Below are 23,090 nucleotides of genomic sequence, written 5' to 3'. Positions count from 1 at the left end.
TTTTTTCCGCTTACTTCTTTGACTCAGCTCAGAGTTGCAGGATGAAATTGCTGTACCAAAAAAAAAAAATCCAGATGCCATGGAATTGTTCCTTTATTTTATTCCAGTCCTCACCAACATAACTAGACTTGACCAGTCCAGTGTTTCTCAAGTTGGTCTAGGGAATACCCACTAGTCAGTCTGGTTTTCAGGATATCCAAAATGAATATTCATATCAGATAGCTCCATGCACACTCATGTATATTTGTTGAGGATAGGGATGTGCAGGCAAAAAGTTTTTGTTGCGTACGTGATCCGTATTCGTGGGGGGTCAATTCCGTTTCATGTGGAAGTATGGAGAATTCAATAAGTTGTCGATCTGTAAATATGTTACTACTAAATTAACTACAACCCCCCACCCTCCTGACCCCCCCCCCAAAGACTTACCAAAACTCCCTGGTGGTCCAGCGGTGGGGTCCGGGAACTCACTCAGACCCTCAGTGCTAGTTTCATAATGGCGCCGATAGCCTTTGTCACAGGGGCTACCGGTGCCATTGGTCAGCCCCTGTCACATGGCCATCGGCGCCATCTTGTGCTCCTACCATGTGACAGGAGCTGACCAATGGCACCGGTAGCCCCTGTGACATAGTATGGGCAAAGGCTATCGGCGCCATTTTGAGTCCTGGCATCGGACGGCAGGTCGCTCCGGGCCCCCTGTTGGACCCACAGGGACTTTTGGCCAGCTTGGGGGGGCCTCCTGACCCCCACAAGACATGCCAAAAGTCCAGCAGGGGTCCGGGAGCGACCTCCTTTCACGCCGTCCGTCCGATCCCAATACTCAAAATGGCGTCTATCGCCTTTGCCCTCACTATGATGGTGATCGGCGCCATTTTGAGTATTGGCGGGACGGCGATTTTGAGTCTGAAAATGGCACCGATCGCCGTCATAGTGAGGGCAAAGGCGATCGACGCCATTTTGAGTATTGGGATCGGACGGACGGCGTGAAAGGAGGTCGCTCCCGGACCCCTGCTGGACTTTTGGCATGTCTTGTGGGGGTCAGGAGGCCCCCCCAAGCTGGCCAAAAGTCCCTGTGGGTCCAACGGGGGTCCCGGAGCGACCTGCCGTCCGACGCCAGGACTCAAAATGGCGCCGATAGCCTTTGCCCATACTATGTCACAGGGGCTACCGGTGCCATTGGTCAGCCCCTGTCACATGGTAGGAGCACAAGATGGTGCCGATGGCCATGTGACAGGTGCTGACCAATGGCACCGGTAGCCCCTGTGACAAAGGCTATCGGCGCCATTATGAAACTAGCACCGCGGTCTGAGTGAGTTCCCGGACCCCACCGCTGGACCACTAGGGAGTTTTGGTAAGTCGGGGGGGTCAGGAGGAACCTGTTGGATTACCGAGTGCCCAGGGTCTGGGATTATTTGCAGGTCCTCAATTCCATGGCCTTGACCTTGGAACTGGTCCCGTGGGCGTTTGCTCATATGCGACCTCTTCAGAAAGCATTGCTGTCCCGGTGGGATCCGATGTCAGAGCAGTTTCATTTCCTGCTACCACTTAGATTCTGCCAGGTCCAGTCTTTCGTGGTGGCTTGGCCAGGACCATTTGTGCCGTGGGTGCATCTCAAAGTTCCTCAATGGATGGTGGTGACTACCGACACCATTCTCTCTGATTGGGGAGCTGTATGACAGTCCCAGTCTGTGCAGGGCCATTGGACAGCAGAGGAAGTGACCTGGTCCATCAATCGCCTAGAAATGAGAGCAGTACAATTGGCTTTGCAGGAGTTTCTTCCCCTTTTCCGCAACCGTGCAGTCAGTCATGTCTGACAATGCGATGATGGTGGCCTACATCAGCCACCAGAGACGTACCAAGAGTCGAGCGGTTGCTCGGGAGGCAGAAATGCTGATGTCCTGCGTGGGACAGCATCTGGCCTCAATAGTGGCCTTGCACATAGCGGGGTCCGACAATGTGCAGATGGATTATCTCAGTCGACAATAGTTGGATCCCGGAGAATGGGAGCTATCACAGGAAACAATGACCCTCTTTTCTCGCAGGTGGGGCATGCCTCACATGCATTTGATGGCAATCCAGAAGAATGCCAAGGCCCGCATTTTTTTCAGTCACAAAAGAGAGCACGGAGCAGAAGGGGGTCAAAGTCCTGGTGCTTCCATGGATGCACGACATTCTGATCTACTTGTTTTCTCCATTGTCTCTGGTGGGCAAGGTTGTAAAGCAACTAGAGGTCCACCCAAGAAAGGTGATTCTCGTGGCCACAAAGGCCTTGGTTTGTGGACCTGGTCAATCTAGCAGTGGATGGACCCCTGAGACTGGGCCATCTTCCAAATCTTCTGCTACAGGGCCCTATGTTTTCAGATCAAGCAAATCGTTTTTTAGTGGCTTGGCTTTTGAAAGAAGATAATTAAGAAGATATTTCGGAGAATGTTATTTCTACTCTGCTGCAAATTCGCAATATCTCTACTTTCTTGGTTTATGTCCAGGTTTGGAGAGTCTTTGAGTCTTGGTGTATGGAGTAGGGGGTTGATCCTTGCCGAGCATCGGTTGCACAGGTTCTAGTCTTTTGCAGGGAGGCCTGACGAAAGGTTTGTCATTTAGTTCCTTGATGGTGCAGGTGTCAGCCTTGGGCTGCTTGCAGGGCAAGGCTCTTGGAACAACTCTGGCTGCATGTCTGGATGTGGTACGTTTCCTCCAAGGTGCGAAGCATTTGCGCGCGCGCCCCCCCCCCCCCCCCCCTTCCGATTTGTAAGATGTGTCCTTCTTGGAGCCTTAACTTGGTCCTCAAGGGTATGTGTGATGCACCGTTTGAGCTTCTTAAGAGGGCCACCATAAAAGAACTAACTTTGAAAGTGGTTTTCTTGGTGGCGATTTGTTCAGCCTGAAGGGTTTCTGAACTTCAAGCCCTATCATGTAGGGAACCCTTTTTGAGGATTTCAGATTCTGGAGTCTCTCTGAGGGCGGTTCCATCATTTCTGCCGAAGGTCGTTTCCCCGTTCTTCGTAAGTCAGACAGTGAAGCTTCGGGCCTTTTCAAATTTGGAGAGTGGTAAGTCTCATGCAAAGGAATTAAGATGTCTGGATGTCAGAAGGGCCTTGTTGTGGTATCTTGAGGTCACAAACAGTTTCAGGTTGTCTGATTACCTTTTTGTGCTATGGAGTGGTGCATAAAAGGATCAGAAAGCGTCAAAGGCCACTAAATAACATTGGTTGAAAGAGGCTATTGGTTCCACATATATCTGTCATAGTCGATCCATCCCAGAGAGATTAAGGGCTCCTTCTACTCATTCCCAGGCAGCTTTTTGGGCAGAATGTCAGCTAGTGTTGCCACAAGAGATTTGCAGGGCAGCTACTTGGAAGTCTTTGCATACCTTTGCCAGACACTACCAATTGGACGTCCAGGCCTCGAATGTTGACAATTTCAGTGAAGGTGTACTTCGGGACTTCTAGTCCCACCCAGTACATCCCAGGAGTCTGGACTGATCTGGGTACGTACAGGGAAAGGAAAATTGGTTCTTACCTGCTAATTTTCGTTCCTGTAGTACCACGGATCAGTCCAGAGTCCTGCCCAGTGGTGGAGGCAAGGTTTGGAGAGTCCGCTCGGTGATTTTGATGAACTTGAAGAATGGCATAGGTTTCTCATTAGTCTTTTCAAGAAAAGCTCCAAATTTTGATTTTCAGTTTATGAATTTCCTCTCTTCCTCTGCTCATTCTGAGGGCATATTATAGAGCTGATTTATTAGAAGTTTTGTTAAATATTTTAGGCTTGGGTACTGATTAATACTGAGGAGCTGCAGGTGGCACACCAGGTTGAGGCAGTGCCTGCGAAGTTTTTCTCTTTCTCCATCTGCTGGAAGGGAGGCAAAACCCAGGAGTCTGGACTGATCTGTGGTACTACAGGAACAAAAATTAGCAGGTAAAAATCAATTTTCCTATGGTGTAGCTTCTTTCAGTTAAATGTGAAAGTGTGGTTCTGTTATTTTATTTATTTTATTGTTATGAGGTCAAGTCTTAAATTGTGAATATTTTTGTGACTGTTTGTTTTGGGTTTTTCAGACATCCTCACTGGAAGGTCAAAAGTCACAATTAGAAGCTTTTTTGAAAGAAAAGGAAGCCATTCTGAAAGCCCAGCAGGAGGAGCTGAACAAGCATTCTCATATGATTGCCATGATCCACAGTTTAAGTAGCGGCAAACTAAATACGGACACTGTAAACCTCAGTCTATGAAGCTTTCGGGGTTCTGTATATAGGATGGTCATCTGTTCAGTGAAACGTTTTGCATGTATGTCTGTGTCACAAAAATGTTAACCCCCTGCGTCAGACCATATAACATACTTTTAGAAGTGTCAGTTTTTAGAATGTTGTTTTTGATTTGCAATGTTTATTTGAACATTATTTTAAAATAGTTTTATACTTGATAAAATAAAATAACTTGGTGACTGCCAAAATTCTTTGGGGCTCACTTCAGGCTCCAGCTTGAGTCTTTGTTCCCAAATTATGTGTGTACAAAGTGTTGAATTCAGGATCAGGCAGGCTAGGACAGATCCCATTGCGAGTCCCCAGGAGCAGATTTAAACAGGAGGGTCACAACACTATTGGGCTCCCCTGCCTTGTCCTAGTGTACAGCACTTAAACCTGAAGGTAGTCAGAATGTAATATATTTGCAAGTAACATTCACAGTGTACTGATTAAAGATTTTCACATATTAAAATAGTAAATGACTGCAGATAGACAAAAATGGTCTATCTAGTCTGCCCAGCAAGTGGGGTTTCTTGGGATAGTTTTTATCATTTCCAATGTATTATTTAAACAGGCCATTAATTTAAAAATGGCTGGATAACTGCCCAAGTTCATTGCCTTATATTCAGCACTTATAAAATGCTAATATTATCTATATTTTTAATGCCTAGTAAACTTCATTCTCCCCCCCAAAATTTGTAATTGATGACCTTGTTCATGCGTTCATCTTCGTGCTTTGGGTGTTTTTAAGTGGATCAGTGTTTTGAGGTTGGATTTTTTTGTTATTGTTTACATATTCTCTACAAAAAATGTGTCAAACATACTCAAGATATATTTACTAGGGCCAAAACAAATGGGTTTACTTAAAATCAAAGCTTTGACGCTCTTCTGCACAGAAGAGGAGCTCTGGGCACTGTGAACTTTAACATCTCAGCCCAACTTTTAGTGGGGGTGGAAGTTCAAGGTGTCACATTTGCCCCCCCCTCCTCAAAATATCTATAAAATATTCCAGAGATTTTGCCAGCTCTTACCATTGCCAATGCAGGAAGTCAGAATGTCTTATGCACCATCTTGTGTGCAATGTCAGGAAAATTAGTCTTGAAGCGGGTGTGCCTCCCACTACATGAGATTTATACAGAGTACCCCCCACCACCACTGAGGACCTAATAGAAAGGGCTTGAGAGATGGTTTTATTATGCTACGGTGCACAAAACTGGAGGACAGTAACTTTCAAAAAGCCATGTAGGCATGCATGTATGTTAGCTTGCGCCAATGACCGCAGCCATTTTATAACATACGCGTGTATATGTGTGCATGTTATAAAATCTGCGTGCATACATGTGCGTACGATTTTATATGGTCATGCGCATATGCGTGCAAATGCTGGCTGTACCACATAGGTGGGGGGCATTTTAAAAACAACACATTCCTGTTCATACCCCAGATCAATCCAGACAAGTAGGTTTATACATCTCTACCAGCAAAGGAGGCAAAGAACAAAACTTTGAGGCACTGCTACATAACCAAGAGTGCCACCTGCAGTCCCTCAGGATTTCTCTGTCTCCAGCAGATGGTAAAGGTGCAGTCTAATAGTGTAAAAAAAAAAAAAATTAGTGTAAGAATACAGGAGATTTGAAGACTGTGCTCTCAGGGGTGTTATGTTCCTTCGTGGGCCATCCCTCTGGTTGAACAGGGCGAGCGGGGGCTTGGAAATCCCTGGCTAAGCTTGACCCTTGTTTCCAAGGATAGGGAAGGGCAGGGGTCCTGGTTCCCTTGCTCCCCCTAAGGCCCTATCACCCAGGCTGGCTGGTTGCAGCTTCCAGGAGCACTCAGAATCAAGAAAGTATACCTTTCTTTTGTTTGGTTCTGGGTGGCTTGGGAGGCTGTCTCTTTAAGAGGTGTTCTTTTAGTTTTAAAAAAAAAAAAAGAGAAATTGTTTTCAGGCCTGTGATCAGTCGGAGATAGAGTGCAGTTTGTTGGGTTTGCGGCTGGGCGAGTGGGGACCTGCGCAGCTTGGTCTGTGTTCAGCGCCTAGAGCCGGGACAGTGAAAGCAGCGGCGGTGGTCTTCTGCTGCTCAGGTTTATTTTTAGCCGCGGGCTGCTCGTAATCGTGATACCGTCTCCTGAGTGCGGGAAAGCCTGTTGGGCCTGTGGGAGTAGGCAGTCCTGCCTCAATGCTTCCCTTCTCTACCCTGGCTGTGCCTCTGGATGCGAGAGAGGCTTGGCACAAGGCTTGGGGGGCAGGCGCTGCACACTTGCTGCAGGAGGCCCCGGGTGGGGGGGAGTGAAAGAGACGGCGGCCATCTTAGCTCCACGTGGCAGGAGTCCTGCCATGAAAGGGGAAGGAAGAGACTCCCCTCCCCCGCTTTCTCCTGTGCATCAGGAGGCCTGGAGAAGATGTGCCAGCGTTCGCAGGGGAGGACTCAGCCCTGGCAGAGCGGGGAGACTGCGACAGATTTTCCGCAGATTTTGTTTTATTGATGCATGAGGCCTATCTCACCAAGCAGGAGCTGGCAGCTAAGTATGCAGCTTTAGACTTCCTGGGGCAAGGCTAAGAAGTCTCAGGCTGAGGCACCTCCAAGGACAGGGGCAGTTTGCGTCAGTTGGCTCTGGATCAATTGCGAGGAGATGATTCCTCTGAGGATTTGGATGGTGCTGATCCACAGGGCGATGATCCACAAGGAACTTTGCAAGTGAACCCAGGTGCTGATCATGACGCGGATCTGGTGGCTGGTCCACTGGGAGATCTGGATGTGGACGAGGTTCCTCTGGCAGAAGGGGATGACCCAAGGGTGGTCAGATTATTCCGTAAGGAGGAATTGCGGCCTCTCATCCCTCAGGTTCTGGAGGAGATGGGGATTAAGGTTGCACAGAAAGATTCCGACAAGGGGTAAAACCCTGTGGTAGAGGGACTGTGTGGCTGCTGAGGGCATTCCCTTTGCCAAAGCGGTTGAAGAAGCTGATTGACCAGGAGTGGGATTTCCCAGAAGCTGTATTGAAGGTGGCCAGGGCTATGGCCAGGTTGTATTCCCTGCCGGAGGACACCTTAGGGCTGTGGGAGCTGCCAAAGGTGGATGTGGCGGTGTTGGCAGTGACAAAGAAAATGACCATTCCTGTGACAGGGTCCAATGAAGGCAGGCTGGTCCACTCCTCCCTGGTGGCTGTCAAAGGAAGGTTGTCCTGGTTTTATGAGGAGTGGACCAGAATCACTTCAGGCCAGTGGGTGCTGGAAGTAATAAGGGACAGCTATACTTTAGAATTTTCTCAACCTCCTCAGAGGCCTTTGTGGTGTCCTGTTGCACTTCACCCGTCAAGCAGGTGGCAGTGCGGGACACTCTCTACTGTGGGGTGCAGCAATTGGAAGCCGCCATCCTCAAGAGGAGCACGGTTGGGGACAGCATTCTATGTACTTTGTGGTTCCCAAGAAGGAGGGCTCGTTTCAGCCCATTCTGGATCTGCAAAGGGTCAATGCGGTGCGCAAGAGGGAGTTTCAGGCCTCCTTGGATCTTATGGAGGCATATCTCCACATTCCCATCAGCACAGACTATCAAAAGTTTCTGTGCTTCGCGGTACTAGGAGAGCATTTTCAGTTTTGAACTCTTCCCTTCAGGCTGGCTACTGCTCCAAGAAAGTTCACGAAGGTGATGGAGGTATTGGCGGCGGCCCTCAGAAAAGAAGGGATACTGCTGCGTCCGTACCTGGATGATTGGCTCATTCGGACGATGTTGGAGGTGGCGTGTCTCTGTTCCATTCAGCAAGTGATGGAGCACCTGGAGTCCCTGGGCTGAGTGATAAACCATTGCCCGGTTTATCACTCAGCCATCTTTAGATAGTCCTTGGATTATCTGGGAGCACTATTTGACACCTGGTTAAGCAGGTGTTTCTTACCCCAAAAAGGTGCTCAAGTTGCAGTCGCAAGTCCTTTGGCTGAGGGATCTGCTGGTCCCCAAGATCTGAGATTATCTGCAGGTGCTAAGGTCCATGGCTTCTATGCTGGACTTGGTGCCATGGGCTTCTGTGCACATGCATCCACTTCAGAAGGCACTCCTGTACTGTTGGAATCCGGTGTTGGAGGAGTTTCAGCTGCCATTGCTGCTCCAGGAGGAATCCAGGTCCAGTCTCATGGTAGCTGTTGCAGTCCAATTTGAAGAAGGGAGTGGATCTGGAGGTTCCGGCTGGATGGTAGTGACCATGATTACCAGTCTCAGCAGTTGGGGAGCGATGTGTCAAGGATGGACAGCCCAAGGGCAGTGGTCACCAGTGGAAGCATCCTGGTCAATCAACCGTCTGGAAACAGGCAGTTTGGAGGGCGCTGTTCTTTCTTCCTTGGATTCAGGGACGGGTGATACATGTGTTCTCAGACTGTGACGACGGTGGCCTGTATCAATTGGCAGGGCAGAATGAAGATCGCTTGGTGGCTCAGGAAGTTCATGAACTCTTTGCCTGGGTGGAGCTTCATCTGGCAGCTCTTGCAGCCTATCATGTGGCAGGTGTGGACAATGGGAAGGCGGATTATCTCGGCAGACAACAGCTGGAACCGGGAGAATGGGAGCTGTCAGCAGGTGGAGCGAGCCCCAGTTCAATCTCATGGCAACGAGGAAGAATGCCAATGCAGCCAAGATTTTCATCCACCGAAGGGAGTTTGGCTCCACAGAGATCAACGCCCTAGTTCAGCCATGACCAGAGAGGCTCCTACTATTTGTCTTTCCTCCATGGCCGCCACTTGTAGGTTGGGTTTTGCGTCGCATCAGGGACGAGTGATCTTGGTAGCACTGAAGTGGCCACATCATCTGTGATCAGTTCAGCTAGCGATAGATGGACCTGTTTGGTTAAGCCACCTGAGGGGAGTGCTACATTAGAGACCCATCTTGTCTGAGCAGGTGGATCGCTTCTGTCTAGTGGCTTGGCTTTTGAGAGGCGATGACTTCTATTCTTCAGGCTAGAAAATCCTCCACTTCTTTGGCATATATCAGGGTTTGGAGAGTGCTTGAGTACTGGTGCAGGGTCCATGATGCTGATTCTTTGCAGGCAAACGTTGCCCAGGCCTTGACCTTTTTACAAGAGGGCTTGTCAAAGGGTTTGGCCTATAATTCTCTGAGTCCAGGTTGCAGCCTTGGGTTGTTTCAGAGGAAGGTTGCAGGGAAGACCCTTAGATTTTCATCTGGACGTAGTGCATTTTCTGAAAGGAGCGAAGCATTTGCATTCTCCAGTCCATAGGCTTTGCCCATCCTGGAATCTTAATTTGGTCCTACGAGTCCTGTGTGGTCCTCCTTTCAAGCCTTTACGAAGGGCTTCTTTGAAGGATCTTACCCTGAAGGCGGGATTCCTGGTGGTGATTTGCTCAGCGAGACAGATTTCTGAGCTCTGAGCCTTATCATGCCGAGAGCCTTTTTTGTAAATTTCCAGTGATGGTGTCTCTCTATGAGCGGTTCCTTCTTTTTTTCCCCAAGGTAGTGTCTGCTTTGCATCTTAGCCAAATGGTGGAGTTGCTGGGGTTTTCACACTTGATGTCCGATTATCCCCATGCAAGGGAACTTCATCTTTTGGATATGCATCGGGTTCTCCTCAGATATCTCAAGGTGACTAATGGATTTCAGTGCTCAGACCATCTTTTTGTATTATTTAGTGGACCAAAGAAGGGTGGCAAAGCGACTAAGAAGTACGATTGCTCGTTGGTTGAAGGAGGCGATAGCTTCGGCCTATATTTGTAAAGGTCGGTCGATCCCTGAGGGACTGTGGGCACATTCCACTAGGGCACAGGCAACCTTCTGGGCGGAGTGTCAGTGTCGGCGCAGGAGATTTGTTGGGCGGCAACTTGGTTCTCTTTGCACACTTTTAACAGGTATTACCATTTGGATGTCAGGGGTTCAGAGGAGGGCTCCTTGGCAGAAGTGTATTGCATGCAGGTCTTTCAGGATCCCACCCAGTGTAGAGGGGCTTAGGTACATCCCACTGATCTGGTGTATGAACAGGAAAGGAAAATTGGTTCTTACCTTCTAATTTTCATTCCTGGAATACCACAGATCAGTCCAGACTCCCGGCCCATTAGTATTATTTTTTGAAAGACTTCTGATTCTGGATGCTGCTGGTGCTACAGAATAAAATTGTATATAGTTCTCATTTGTTTGAGACTTGAAATTCTTTTTTCTTGACCCTAGTTCAGGGGTCAGTTTGATTGTGAGTTCCAACTTGTTCCCCAGCTCGCTTTAGAGGAAGAGATCATGGAGGTGTATGGGGTTAGACATCTTGGCTTGGGTACAGATCAATACTGAGGGACTGCAGGTGGCACTCGGTTATGTAGCAGTGCCTTTAAAGTTTTGTTCTCTGCCTCCATCTGCTGGTAGGGATGCAAAACCCACTTATCTGGACTGATCTGTGGTATTCCAGAAATGAAAATTAGCAGCTAAGAGCCAATTTTCCTATAGCCCTTTTTCCCAGTTTGTTTCTAGGTTGCTCAGTTAATTAATCAGACTTCCTAATCCCCCCCCCCCCCCCTGTTATTTAGCCTCCCTTTTAGCCCTGACCCTTAAAACCATGCTGACTCACCTAATTTTTATTTATTTTAATACTTACATGCTGTCAATAGCAGAAGTAAAGTTAGGTGGGATGGGACCTGGCGTGCACTTGTGCATGTAAATACGTGCACATTTCAAGGTAACTTCCTGGAGCGCCCATGCCCCACCCAGACCACACCCCTTTTAAAAATGTTTTGATTTGTGCGCATACCGGAAGATACACGTGTACTCGCATGCTTCCTAAAATCCGCCAGCTCACGATACTTGCGTATCTCCCTGCTTTGGCGCACATAGGGCTTTTAAAATTCACTTGTAAGTGAACAGTAATAGAAACTCAGACAATACAATATGACACAGATTAATACCGTTGGATATGCATGCTGGCAGAAAATGTATTTACGTCCAGATAGTGTTGTGACCCAGGTTCATACGTAACTTAGAATTAGATCCCTTCAGACCATTGGGCATCCTGCTTGGGGTCTGAAGTGCAAAGTTGGTATCAATGAGTAAACTGAAGCATGCTGTCCATGCCTAACCTTCTTAAAGCAGTAGTTGTGTCTTTAACTATGTTATGCATTTTATTGGCATGTTATAACTTTCATTGGTGTTCATGTAAATGCAGATGTTAGATGAATTCTGTGTACACTGAAGTGGTATTTTCTTTTTTTAAAAAGGTTTCTCTGACATCTGCTCATAGAGGCTAGATGCAGGGCGAGGGGGTATATCTTCTCAGTGAAGTGAGCCATTCATACAAACCATTGTAGATTCTGCCCTAAAGATGTCACAGTGCAGACTCTAAACTCCCTCAGGAGAGCACAGGATTGGCTCAGACAGCAGCAGAAGACCTGCCCACCATCTGAGCTTGTGGAGCAGCACTCAAGTGTCTGACCTTTTTTGGTTTAAATTCTGTACCCAACAAATACCAGTATGAAAAACTTAAGCAACATGTAATGTCCCTAAGGCTCTCCTGAAGGTGGCAGAGAGGAAGAGCCGCAGTTAGCAGGGGAAGCAAATGTTTGCCCTTGAGTGGATTGGCTCAAGTGGGTAGTCAAGTATTTGTGGCTTGTTGGAAAACCACTCAAAGGGAACTATTCACAAGGTCATCGCATGTCACTCAGCTAGAGTGTTGCAGGACAGCGAGTCCAATTGACATTTAGCACATACCCTTACTCTGCAGATGGCAAGGCCTTTAAATTTTAAAAGGAATTTTATAGACCACATCAGGCTTATTTTTAAGCTAAGTTTGCTATTTGCAATATCACTGTCACCAAAGTAGAGTGTACACCTTATTTGCTAACAATTTTGAATCTGATCTGATGCCTTGTATTGGTGCCACCTGTAAGTGTCAGTTCACAAGCTCCCCCGACAGCGGTTTTCATGGCAGGGAATTTGCTATGGCTAATGCAGTGGTGTTGCTTTATACCATGAAATCTGCCTGGGACTGCAACTGTCTCTCTTCATAGGGAATGGCCTTAAAAGCCTTCTGCCATTTGTAAGATTCACCTGTTTCAAGCAAATTGGTTGATTCAAGTGTTTTTACTCAAGACTGCTAATTGTTGACAGTAAAAAGATGGAAATGACCTGCATGCTCTTTTGAATATGTAATTGCTTATGGGACACAGCAGGTATTTTGAAGTTGAGAAGAGAGGCAAGGTAGGCAATCCTAACAAACTGTGCAAAGACCATGGTTTTCTTTGAGCATGTAGTGGATAACGTACTGAAATATATGTTGGGAATTTAGAATAGTGGTTTGAGTTTCCAGAGTTCTACATCTTTATCCAAGAAAACAAAATAAATAAAAAAAATGGAGACATTCTTTATAGTGGGCAGGTGCATGGAAGGAGCTAGGGTCAACTCCTGATGGCAACTCCCGTTCCGGAAGGTGTCCTGCTGCCTGGCCTCCTGCTGAGGACTGCCCCTATAATTACTAGAAAAAAAGTAAGTTGGTAGGAAAGGCATCCCCCAATAGTTGCTCATGGCACTAGATCCCAGCCCTGGTACCAAAAGAGCAGAAACAAACTACTGGGTTAAAAAAAAAAAAAAAAAAAAGAAGTTCGCTCGGAAATTGCATTACACTGGAAAGGGGCCACAGTGCCGAACATGGCTAAAATACAACATAGGTTACACACCTTTTATCAACTCAGTAGACTTACTGCTGTTCTTAGGGATCGTCTGGGTATTTTTGAGAAAATATGGGTTCATTATGTTCACTGGCTTGGGTCTCAGGCACTCTCAGTTCCCCATGCTCCTTCCTCCTGAGCGTTTCTGAGGCTCCCTGGAGCTTGCTGATGTTTTTTGGCCTTTGGTTTTTCCCTAGTCTGTTTCATGTGCCTCCATGATCCTTCAGTTTGGGGTGCCTCACTCTGGACATATTGGGCGATTTTTCCTCAAACTGTTGTCCTCCTTACTTTTTCCCCCTTTCTAGTCCTTCTACTTTTACTCTTATCTCACCCTCATTTTATCTTTTCTTCTTTTTTTGCACACTTGTATTTCGCTGTCCCGCTGTGTGTGTGTGGGTGGGTGGGGGGTGGGTTTTGGGGATGGGATATACTTATACACTGTATGAAAATTGGTCAATCGAGGTTTTATCCTTTCGTGCATGGACCTCTACGACTTTATTTGTATTTGAGTTCTAATTCATGTTTCCGGTTCTTGTTCTGTTTTTTACTATGATGTAGCTTTGATTGCCAATAAAAACTTTTATACACAAAAAAAAAAAAAAAAAAAAGAAATACATTCTTTTTTTTTTTTCTCATAAATGTGATCTTGCTCCTTGCTTCATTCATTACTTCTGTTTTATATCTGTCAGAGTTTTGAAAGGCTAGCCTCAAACTTTCAAAGTGATTGTGCAGTTATTTTGAGCATTTAGATTAGAGAGTTATTTCGTGAATTAAACTGTCAACAGCTCTTTCTCCAAACTCACCTTTTTTTTTTTTTTGGAGGCGGTGTGAAGCTTGAAGGACCTGAGTAAAAGTTTGCAATATAAAACAGTCTGTTGTGATTACATTTAAGGCAAATATTTATGAGCTAGCAGTTTTGCTCCTTTGTACTTCCAGCTCACTCAGACAAAGGCTGAGATCTGTGGTCATTAAACTTCATTCGTAAGGTACTCAAGGATGTTTTCCTCTGCTTTATAACCCCACCACTATACTTCCTTGCTAGTCACTGTAGTAAAGTACAACACATAGGGGTCTGGTTTACTAAAGCTTTTATGGAACACTGGCAAAACAAATGTCCATGTTGTCCAGCTACACTAGTCCAGGCAGTATTGGTGGGTTATTTTTCCCTACCAGCAGATGGAGATAGAGAACACACTTTGGGGTTTGTTTGTTGGGGTTTTTTTTTTTGGGGGGGGGGGGGGGGTTCCAGACACTACTTAGGGATAGTGCAGCTCTGGAAAAATCCAGTACTTTCTGCCTCCAGCAGAAGGCAGGTTCTGGTGGTGCAGCTGTTTGACATTGGATCTTATCCTGGACCAGGACCCATATGAGGCCTGTGCAAGCCTCCTTTCTGTAGGGACTGTCTCCCCTGTCGCAGGAGTATGGGAGCTTGCTTCCCTTGCCAGGTCCTGTTGTGGAGTCCCTCTCTAAAGCCGGCCTGGCTTGCTGGATCAAGGAGACAATTGCTTCCGTGTACATAGCAGCAGGAAAGAAGCCTCCTGGGGGATTTTGAGGACACTGAGAGCGCAGTCCTCGTCATGGGTGCCAAGTATATGTGGTCACTCCTGTGGATATTTGCAGGACTGCCACTGGGTCGGCCCTGCATACTGTTAGAGCATTATCGGCTGGACGTTAAGGCCAAAGAGGATAAAGCCTTCAGCGCTGGTGTTCTCAAGGCGGCCATTGCTTCTTCCCACCTGGGTTAGGGGAGCTTTGATACTTCCCTGGACTGGTGTCGCTGGATGACAGGGAAGGAGAAATTTCTCTTATCCGTTAATTTCCTTTCCATTAGTCTTGCAATACCAAGCCAGGGCCCCGCTTGGGAAGCAGGACCTTTCTCAGGCGTCTATGTCTAGATGTGTTTGGTTTGCTTCTGTCCTCTCTTTCAAGCTGTTATTGGGGGGGGGGGCATGAAGACCCAGGTGGATTTGTTTATCTGGTTGTCTATTGAATTTCCAATGAAGAAAAAAAAGAAAAAACTGAAATATCTAGATCTATAGAGTTAGATCTAGAGATATATATGAGATGTTGGATCTAACTTGGGTGCTTTGATATTTGTGTACTGGATTTTTCCAGAGCTGCACCACCCCTAAGTAGTAGTGGTGATGATATCACATTGGAAAAACAACTGTTCTCTACCACCATCTACTGATAGGGGGAAACAACCAACAAGTGCTGCCTGGACTGGTGTGGCAGGACTAATTGAAAAGAAATGAACAGGTAAAGGAAATATCTCCATCCATCTGTAGGTTATTCTACTTAATCGAGAAGTAATAGTGGAAATTCAGTTTGGAGAAGAGGCGACAACTGGGGGAGAGATATGATAGAGGTCTGCAGGATCATGAAAAGACTTGAACAAATTAATGTAAATCGCTTATTTACCCTCTCTCAGATAATAAAAGGACCGGGGGGCATTCCATGAAGTTAGCAAGTAGTTCATTTGAGGCAAATGGAAGGAGATTCCTTTTCATTCAGCACATGGAATTCATTGCTGGGGGATGTGGATTCGGCAGTTGGTGTTTCTGAGTTTAAAAAAGGTTTGGATAGGTTCCTTGAGGTTAAATCCATAGACTGCTATTATGGTAATTAGTGAGCAATAGTAACTTGTGATCTATCTGATGTTTTGGGTACTTGCCAGGTATGTGTGACTTGGAAACAAGATGCTGGGCTTCATGGACCCTTGGTCTGACCCAGTATGGCATTTATGTTCTGAATGGCATATATTTGTTCAAGAATGAAACACCAATGCATATTCTGTCTGTGGTTGTGCCCACATATTACAGTTGTCTCTCTAGGTACTGTAGATTTTTCCATCTCCTTACTCTTTTCTCTTATGCAGCTTTCTCTAAGATCTTTGGTTTCTACCATTCTTGCACAAAACCATCCAATGGTAGATTTTTGTTTTTAACTCATTCCTCAGCATAGTCTCCTGGTTTCATTTCTAATAGAAAAAGTGTTTCTTCACAATTCACAGTTGTGCGAGTTACTGATGACATCTGGCCCCTAATAACTTAGCTTTTAATCTTTTTCGGATTGTAATATTTGAGATCAATAATTGGGTAGAAACTTTTGGAAAGCTGTAAGGGTTCAGCAAAGGCTGATAAAATGTGCTGGCTGGCAGGCTGCTGGAGTCTGATAAAGGGACATGGGCCCAATCCAGATAATGGGCCCAGGTTTGGCATCTTTGGTTTGCACACATTCTGTGATGAAGGCTGGTATTGCATTCTCTTGTGATATGTCAGGCTATTAAAAATAGGTCTGACACAAAGACCTCGCAACAAATATCCTTCTGGCCAAACCATGCATTAGACATGATGAATATTTGCTTCCCCTACTGTAGACTGGCCAGAGGAGGTCCGCGCTTTGCAGTTGTCCCCTTATTCGGCAAAATGTATTCCGAATTTTGACTGATTTCTCTTCCAGATAGCAATATTTAAGGACAAGGAAAGTCGAGAGCAACACATCGAAAATCCATATTTCGCAAACTGTAACACCAAAGCCTCTGACATGCCCAGTGTTTTCAGTGTTAATTTTGAAGCAGGAACAGTCTAAGTTTTAGATTTAATTACTCTTTTTTTTCCAAGCTGGTGCTCAAGGCAAGTTAGAGTTGGTGACGTGCCTTCCTCAGAGTGCTTGCAATCTGTTTGTTCCTGAGCCAACAGAGGGTGAAGTGGCTCAGGCATCAGTGGTGGAAGCAAGATTTGAAGCCTGGATTTCTTGGTTCTCAGTCACCTGCTCTAACCTCTAGGCAAGGTTATTCCACACCGTGCATGGGGCAAAATAACTGTGGTTTCTCGGTGTCCTTGTAAAGGAAGAAAATGAAATCTGTGCACAGTTATTCTAGTCCGTGTATATCCTGACTCACATACGAGAGATGAGACTAGAAAGTGAGAATTTGGCTTTTAGAAAAACTTTATGAACCTTGTTCTTTGCATAGGGCCTCTAAGTTTGTGATGTTTGCACCATGGATTGTTAGAACCCAAGATATTTTTTGCTATAAACATTAAATTGCTATTTTGGTATTGGGCTCTGGTGAGTGAGGAGGGTTGATTTCTTGTGATGCTTGAAAGAGGCTGCTTTGGCTCTTAGCATGCCATTATTTTATATTGGTGGTTGATTGGTTATATTGGTTATATTGGTTGATTGGTTATATTGGTGGTTGATCTTTTTTCCCTTTGTTAAACTGTAAACCGATCCGATATGGTAATTTACTATGAAGGTCGGTATAAAAAACTGTTAAATAAATAAATAAATAAATAAATAAATTTATGATATATTGATTGTAGACATGTCATTGTTTTCCTATTCTTATTTTAGTGGCGAGTGATGTACTTTACAATAAAAAAATGCAAACACCTAATCTACTTTGAAGGGTCTAAGGATTAGAAAGGTGGATAAGAAATTATTACATTTAATAGATCTTTTTTCATGTAATGGATACGGAAAATCCCATTAGTTATTGAGGCTTGTATATCTATAAATATGCAGCATTGTGCATAAAAGAAAATTGTTATCCTTGCCTCTGTTTTGCGTTCAGTTGTGTGACTGAGTTCTTTGTAGCATTTCTGAAGTAGGATTAGTACCCTCCTTTTGAAGTATTAATTTTAAGGATCACCAATAGCTGTGACCAAGAGCAGCCACTTCAGGCCTTGTGCATTATTCACGTAATGGTGAATTTTAAAAGCACGGTGTGCATATTACATAGGGGATACGTGCATAAGTCAGGCTCAGGGGGGCCAACTGTATTTTAAAAAGAACCCATCTATGCATGTAAATGCTGCTGTGCACACATCTCACAATTAAAAAAAAAAAAGGGGGGGGGTCTGGGTGGGGCCTGGGCATGTTTAGGCCTGCCCAAGAGATACCCATGTAAATACTTCAGTGAGGAGGATGGTGTGTAAGTAAAAAAAAAAAAAAAAAAGCCATTTTGGAGGGATTTAAAGGATGTAAGGCAAGTATTGGGGGGAGGATCGGGCCCACAGGTGGCCGTGATGGTAATGGTGTCTGCCCCTGCCTCTTTTAACATCTCCTTCTTGATGTGGTGGAAGTGGGATGCGTGTGCCCCCCATGCATGCAGCCAGCGAAGCAAGCTCTTTTATAACAGGCATGCAAGTTATAAAACGGCTGCGCAGCAGAGCTGAACCCATACTGCTTTGAAAATCACCATCATTTTATAAGGGGCTCAGTGCTGTAAGCACAGGTTCTAGTGAGCGAAAATGAGTGCATTCTTGGTAGAGCTGCCTCGTCTAATCCTTAAAACATCTGGTCGATAGTATATCGATATATCCGGTCGATAGTATATATATATATACCGGGATCCGGTCGATAGTACTAAAAGTAGCACTAACTATATATATATATATAGTTAGTGCTACTTTTAGTACTATCGACCGGATCCCGTTTGTTTGGCCATATCAGGAACCTTACAAATAACGATTTGTTTTGAAAATGCACTCCAAGTTCAAATTTATAGATCAGTTCTTATTTTCAGTTATGGCTGCTATCAACTAAGGCCCCCATTCCATTACTACTACCCGAAGAGAAAAAATATTTAAGTAATATGTCACTAATTGCTCTTAGTGTTCATCTCTAAGCGGGCGGGGTTGAAAAGCAGTTACATGGTCCGAGTCACAAAACAAGTAATTCTCCCCTGATTGCTGACGACGATGGGGGACGCATTCCATGAAGTCAGGGACCGATATGGAAAGACAGGAGGTTGGTTGATCGCTGGTTGACCTTGAAGGGGTGCTATAAAGGTCAGCGCCAGCCGCACAGGGGCCATTCTCTCTCTGTGACTAGCAGGGTATGTACCTTTTCTCGTCGTCCTTCTAACCAGTGTCTTCCTCCCCTTCCTGTACTAACTCTGTGACGGATTGTCCTGTAATTAAACGGCATGTGACTCTGAGCAGGATTAGGCGCTTATTTACTCCGAAAAATGTCCTAAACTAAGCAGGGCGAATGTTTTGTTCTGCAAGATAGAAAAGAAGCTCGCTTCGAGCGAAGCCGATATCCTTCAGCCCTAGTCCTATAAGTTATTGTTCTGATTCCTTTTTTTGTCACTTTATTATTATTATTATTATTATGAATTTAAATGTAACCGGTTGTTGTATTGTAAAGCGGAGTGAAGGCAATGTATGCTATACCTCGGTATATAAACAAATGCTAAATAAAATAGTCCTATAGAATAAGGAAAATATGATACGCACTAAGTAAGGGTCTTCTTCATCAGTCCCAGATCTTATGTGCTGTAAATATTTCGTGTTTGCTGCAAGTGTTGCCAGCCGGAGGGGAGGAGACGGTATAATATAACGAAGGTTTACGAAATAGTAAAAGCTGCTAGCAATCAAACAGCGCGCTCTTTTTTTTTTAAATCGGGTCTCCCTTTAGGGAGCTGGCATGAATGATCTGAGTCACTGCTGGGCGAGCATGCAATGAGCACTTTAGAGGCGGTGGACGTTGCGGGGTCCTGCAGGCAGAAATAGAAAGTGTGCGGGGGGGCAGGCACCCAGCTGCCAAAAAAAAAAAAATCGCCCCGAAAGGGGAAGTGGAAATGGTGGCAGCTGTGGGATTTTTGTTTTCTTTCTCCTGACTAAACCCACTCGTTCAGAAGTGAATTGCGAGCTCGCAGGTAAGGCTGCGCAGTGGTAATTTCAGAGCTTGCGGGCACCTGCCTCCCTCCCCCCTGTGGCCACAGCTGGGCACTTTCCCGTCCCAAAAGCGCAGAGCCAAGGCGGCCCATCCGCTGCGCTGCCCGGGGCAGGAGCCTCGGTGCAAGAGAAGCGAAAGGCAATCTAGTCCTGGGCTACCTCCGGGAGAGGCTGGCAAGTGCTGAGAAATGACCTCCCCCCATGGCAGAACCGTTCGCTTACACGGATCTCACGGGCAACGCAGTCTGGCCGGGAGCTCGCACATGGGGGACGGTCTTACTGGCATAAGAGGGTCTCACGAAGCGCCCTCCATCCGCAACAAAGAAACGCAGCCAACTGAAATTCCGGGGACTTCTGGTTCAACTATTTTTTTTCTACGTGTCTTGGGGAATAATAAAATACATTTTTTTTTATTAAATAGAAAGTTTCAAACAGGAGGAAAAATGTAAACTTTGCTTGCATTTTAGCTAGGGATGTTAAGTTTGTATTGATTTCAAATTTGCAAACCGCTACTCCAAAGAAAGCTGGAAGCAATGAACAACATAATGATGAGTATCACACAATCAGAATAACATGCAACGGTATGTAATGGTAAAGTTGAGAAAAAAAATCAAAAGTAATTAAAATGAAACAAACCTAGGAGAAATAAGAAAATAATCTCCTTAAGAAGCTGAAATAAATTTACAGACAACATATGATCATACATCCAAATAAAATATAAATATCCCCTGAAATGGAAGAAACCTAGCGAACTAAAAGCCATAGGAGACTACTAAGTAGCCACGTTCCGTTCTCCTAAAATAAGAATGACAGTAGAATAAAATATGCCAATAGTCTACAAAACCATTGCTTGCTGTGAGCGGCTCTCTGTTTGGAGTTATTCGCGCCCTTGAGCACGACCCAAGAATTCTTCACCTTGATAATGATATTGAGCATTCGCACTTGCACGGAGGATTGTTAATATTCAGAATAAACGCGATCCCAAGGCTTTCAGGCTAGAGGTATATAAATATATCTCCAGACTGGAACACTATCTGCCGGCTGATTTCTGCAAGACGATGTGATGGTGACCGAGGAGCCTCCTTGGATAACTCCAATCTGCTATATAGAAACACGTGGTATTAAAGATTAAACAATCACAACGCTATGAAATTTTATCTTATATATTTAAGGACCATCATACCACCCACAGTGCTCACAAGTCAGACTTGCATCTCATGCACTTTAACGGGGTCACATTTAATCAATTGGTCCAGATGGAAGGCATCAAAGTTCAATTTTGAGTATTTTTATAAATTTTTTGCTATATGTATTAAAAAAGCAACTTCCCTTGTTTCTGAATTATCGGGGTTACTTATCCCGTAGCTGTCGGGGAAACTTGTCCGACGCGCGCGTTTCGCCACATAAGCTGCTTCAGAGACATCCGTATTCAAGCTCTCCTGATCCAGCACATCCCCATATCTTTAGCGGGGGTATAACCAAGCAAATTTCATGCGAGGTGCCGAAGGTCCATCTATTTTTCTGAAGTAAAAGGACTTATGGTTATGAAAAGATTTCAGGGATTACAATTTTCACCGGACGCCGACACCATCTCCCTGCTCAGCAGGGAGATGGTGTCGGCGTCCGGTGAGTCAGACTAACTTAACCTTTTTTCCCCACTTGCAAAAAATACATCGTTAAATACTTTTAAGAAAATTGTAATCGCTGAAATCTTTTCATAACCATAAGTCCTTTTACTTCAGAAAAATAGATGGACCTTCGGCACCTCGCATGAAATTTGCTTGGTTATACCCCCGCTAAAGATATGGGGATGTGCTGGATTAGGAGAGCTTGAATACGGATGTCTCTGAAGCAGCTTATGTGGCGAAACGCGCGCGTCGGACAAGTTTCCCCGACAGCTACGGGATAAGTAACCCCGATAATTCAGAAACAAGGGAAGTTGCTTTTTTAATACATATAGCAAAAAATTTATAAAAATACTCAAAATTGAACTTTGATGCCTTCCATCTGGACCAATTGATTAAATGTGACCCCGTTAAAGTGCATGAGATGCAAGTCTGACTTGTGAGCACTGTGGGTGGTATGATGGTCCTTAAATATATAAGATAAAATTTCATAGCGTTGTGATTGTTTAATCTTTAATACCACGTGTTTCTATATAGTTCATTCCAATCGTGGGATTTTTCATTAAGAGAATTTGTGTGTTTGGTTATAACTCCAATCTGCCCCATGACGCGTGTGCTCTTTCTGTTGTCTCCCGTGTGTTGTTTTTTTTGCCCAGATCCTCTCTTCTCTTTCGCCTGCTGCCTGCCTGCCGAGCCCTCGCCATGCTGGAGATGTCGGAATTCGGGGAGGCTGCGGACTTCCTGCGGAAGAGTAACAAGGAGCTGATGATGTTGCAGACGGTGGCCTTTGACGGTAAGATAAGAGACCTCCCCTGCAGCTGGCTTGCCATGTGCCCAGGGGGGATGGAATTGCATTCCAAATTGCAATCCCTCCAAGCCCAAATGAATATATTGCCGTCTCTGTGGAATATTTCCCCAATACCCCTCCACGTGAATTGTGCAATTATTCATTTTCTAAATGAAAATTATTGTTCGTTATTCTTTGGGTTTTACAATGAACTAGGAAGGGGATAATGAGATAATCTTATTAATGCACATGAAATTCCATTTTTGGACTAATTTACCTAATCTTATGAAATCTTAATAATCATTTTAATAAATGTTAACCTATTGCGTGATACTACGAATCTCTCAGCATAGTGCTCTAGAGGGACCCTCCTTTTACCTTGGATACCTTTTTCATGCTACTTGATAATTAAATTTTAGCAAAACAAATTATAAAGAATATGTGATTAGAGTCAGATAACATAAGACCAATGGTCCCACTAGCACCCCCGTCCCTCTGATAGTGGCAGAAGAAGAGCATAAGGACAGGGCAGTCAGGATTTAGGGGTGCCCTGGACTGGGGGTGACATCCTTGATGTCATATTACTCCCAGCCATCTTCATAAAATGTATCTACTGTTTGGTCCCTTTTTTGTTAACTATTTGCTTGTCCCCACGCACTGGCTCTCCCCATTTAAGTGCATTGTGATTGCCTTAAGCCTGACCTGCCTTCTGTTTTTCCATTTGCTTCCCCACAGGAAAAAAGAAATGTTGGATTCCAGATGAGAAAGCAGCCTATATGGAGGCTGAGATAAAGGAGACTGGTGGTGACAAAGTCACTGTTGAAACTCTAGACGGGAAGGTAGGGAAATATGTTATTAACCTAATCACTATAATGATAGACTTAGAGGTGGACTAGGAGTTCCCTGAACCTGTAACATTGGGTTTGGGTTTTCTGCATTTCCACCTCCGTGCATGTGCTTTTTTCTAGTAAAATTCCAGGCTTCTGAGATTTGGGCACCGACATATCAGCTGTGGACAACCCATAGAAATATTCTTTACAAAGACAGCCATTACCCTGGAGAAGAGAGCACCTTTACTGCAACTTTCATGCAAACCCTGTCAGATGGAGCTTGCTAAAGACC

The 23,090-nt window shown here is 45.1% G+C and overlaps 2 protein-coding genes across 5 annotated transcripts in view; both read left to right on the top strand.

The window, feature by feature from the left end:
• CIP2A (cell proliferation regulating inhibitor of protein phosphatase 2A) overlaps positions 1 to 12,849 on the top strand; it is a 61,267-nt gene extending 48,418 nt beyond the window's left edge. The window contains 1 exon segment of the mRNA XM_029578272.1: positions 4,053 to 12,849. Within this exon segment, the coding sequence (XP_029434132.1) occupies positions 4,053 to 4,223 (171 nt within the window). The 3' untranslated portion in view covers positions 4,224 to 12,849.
• A 7,265-nt stretch (positions 12,850 to 20,114) lies between these two features.
• MYH15 (myosin heavy chain 15) overlaps positions 20,115 to 23,090 on the top strand; it is a 104,598-nt gene continuing 101,622 nt past the window's right edge. For all 4 annotated transcript variants that reach the window (XR_003852847.1, XR_003852846.1, XR_003852845.1 and 1 more), the window contains exons 1-3: positions 20,115 to 20,137; positions 21,838 to 21,974; positions 22,704 to 22,807. Coding sequence is in view for 1 of the 4 variants with exons in the window: in XM_029578470.1 (XP_029434330.1) it covers positions 20,130 to 20,137; positions 21,838 to 21,974; positions 22,704 to 22,807 (249 nt within the window). In the remaining 3 variants the exon portion in view is untranslated. The remainder of the gene's footprint in view (positions 20,138 to 21,837; positions 21,975 to 22,703; positions 22,808 to 23,090) is intronic.

This window comes from Rhinatrema bivittatum, chromosome 15 (assembly GCF_901001135.1).
Source record: "Rhinatrema bivittatum chromosome 15, aRhiBiv1.1, whole genome shotgun sequence".
In the NCBI taxonomy this organism is placed as follows: domain Eukaryota; kingdom Metazoa; phylum Chordata; class Amphibia; order Gymnophiona; family Rhinatrematidae; genus Rhinatrema; species Rhinatrema bivittatum.
Note: the sequence above shows the minus strand (reverse complement) of the source record. Positions and strands in the feature narration are given on the sequence as shown.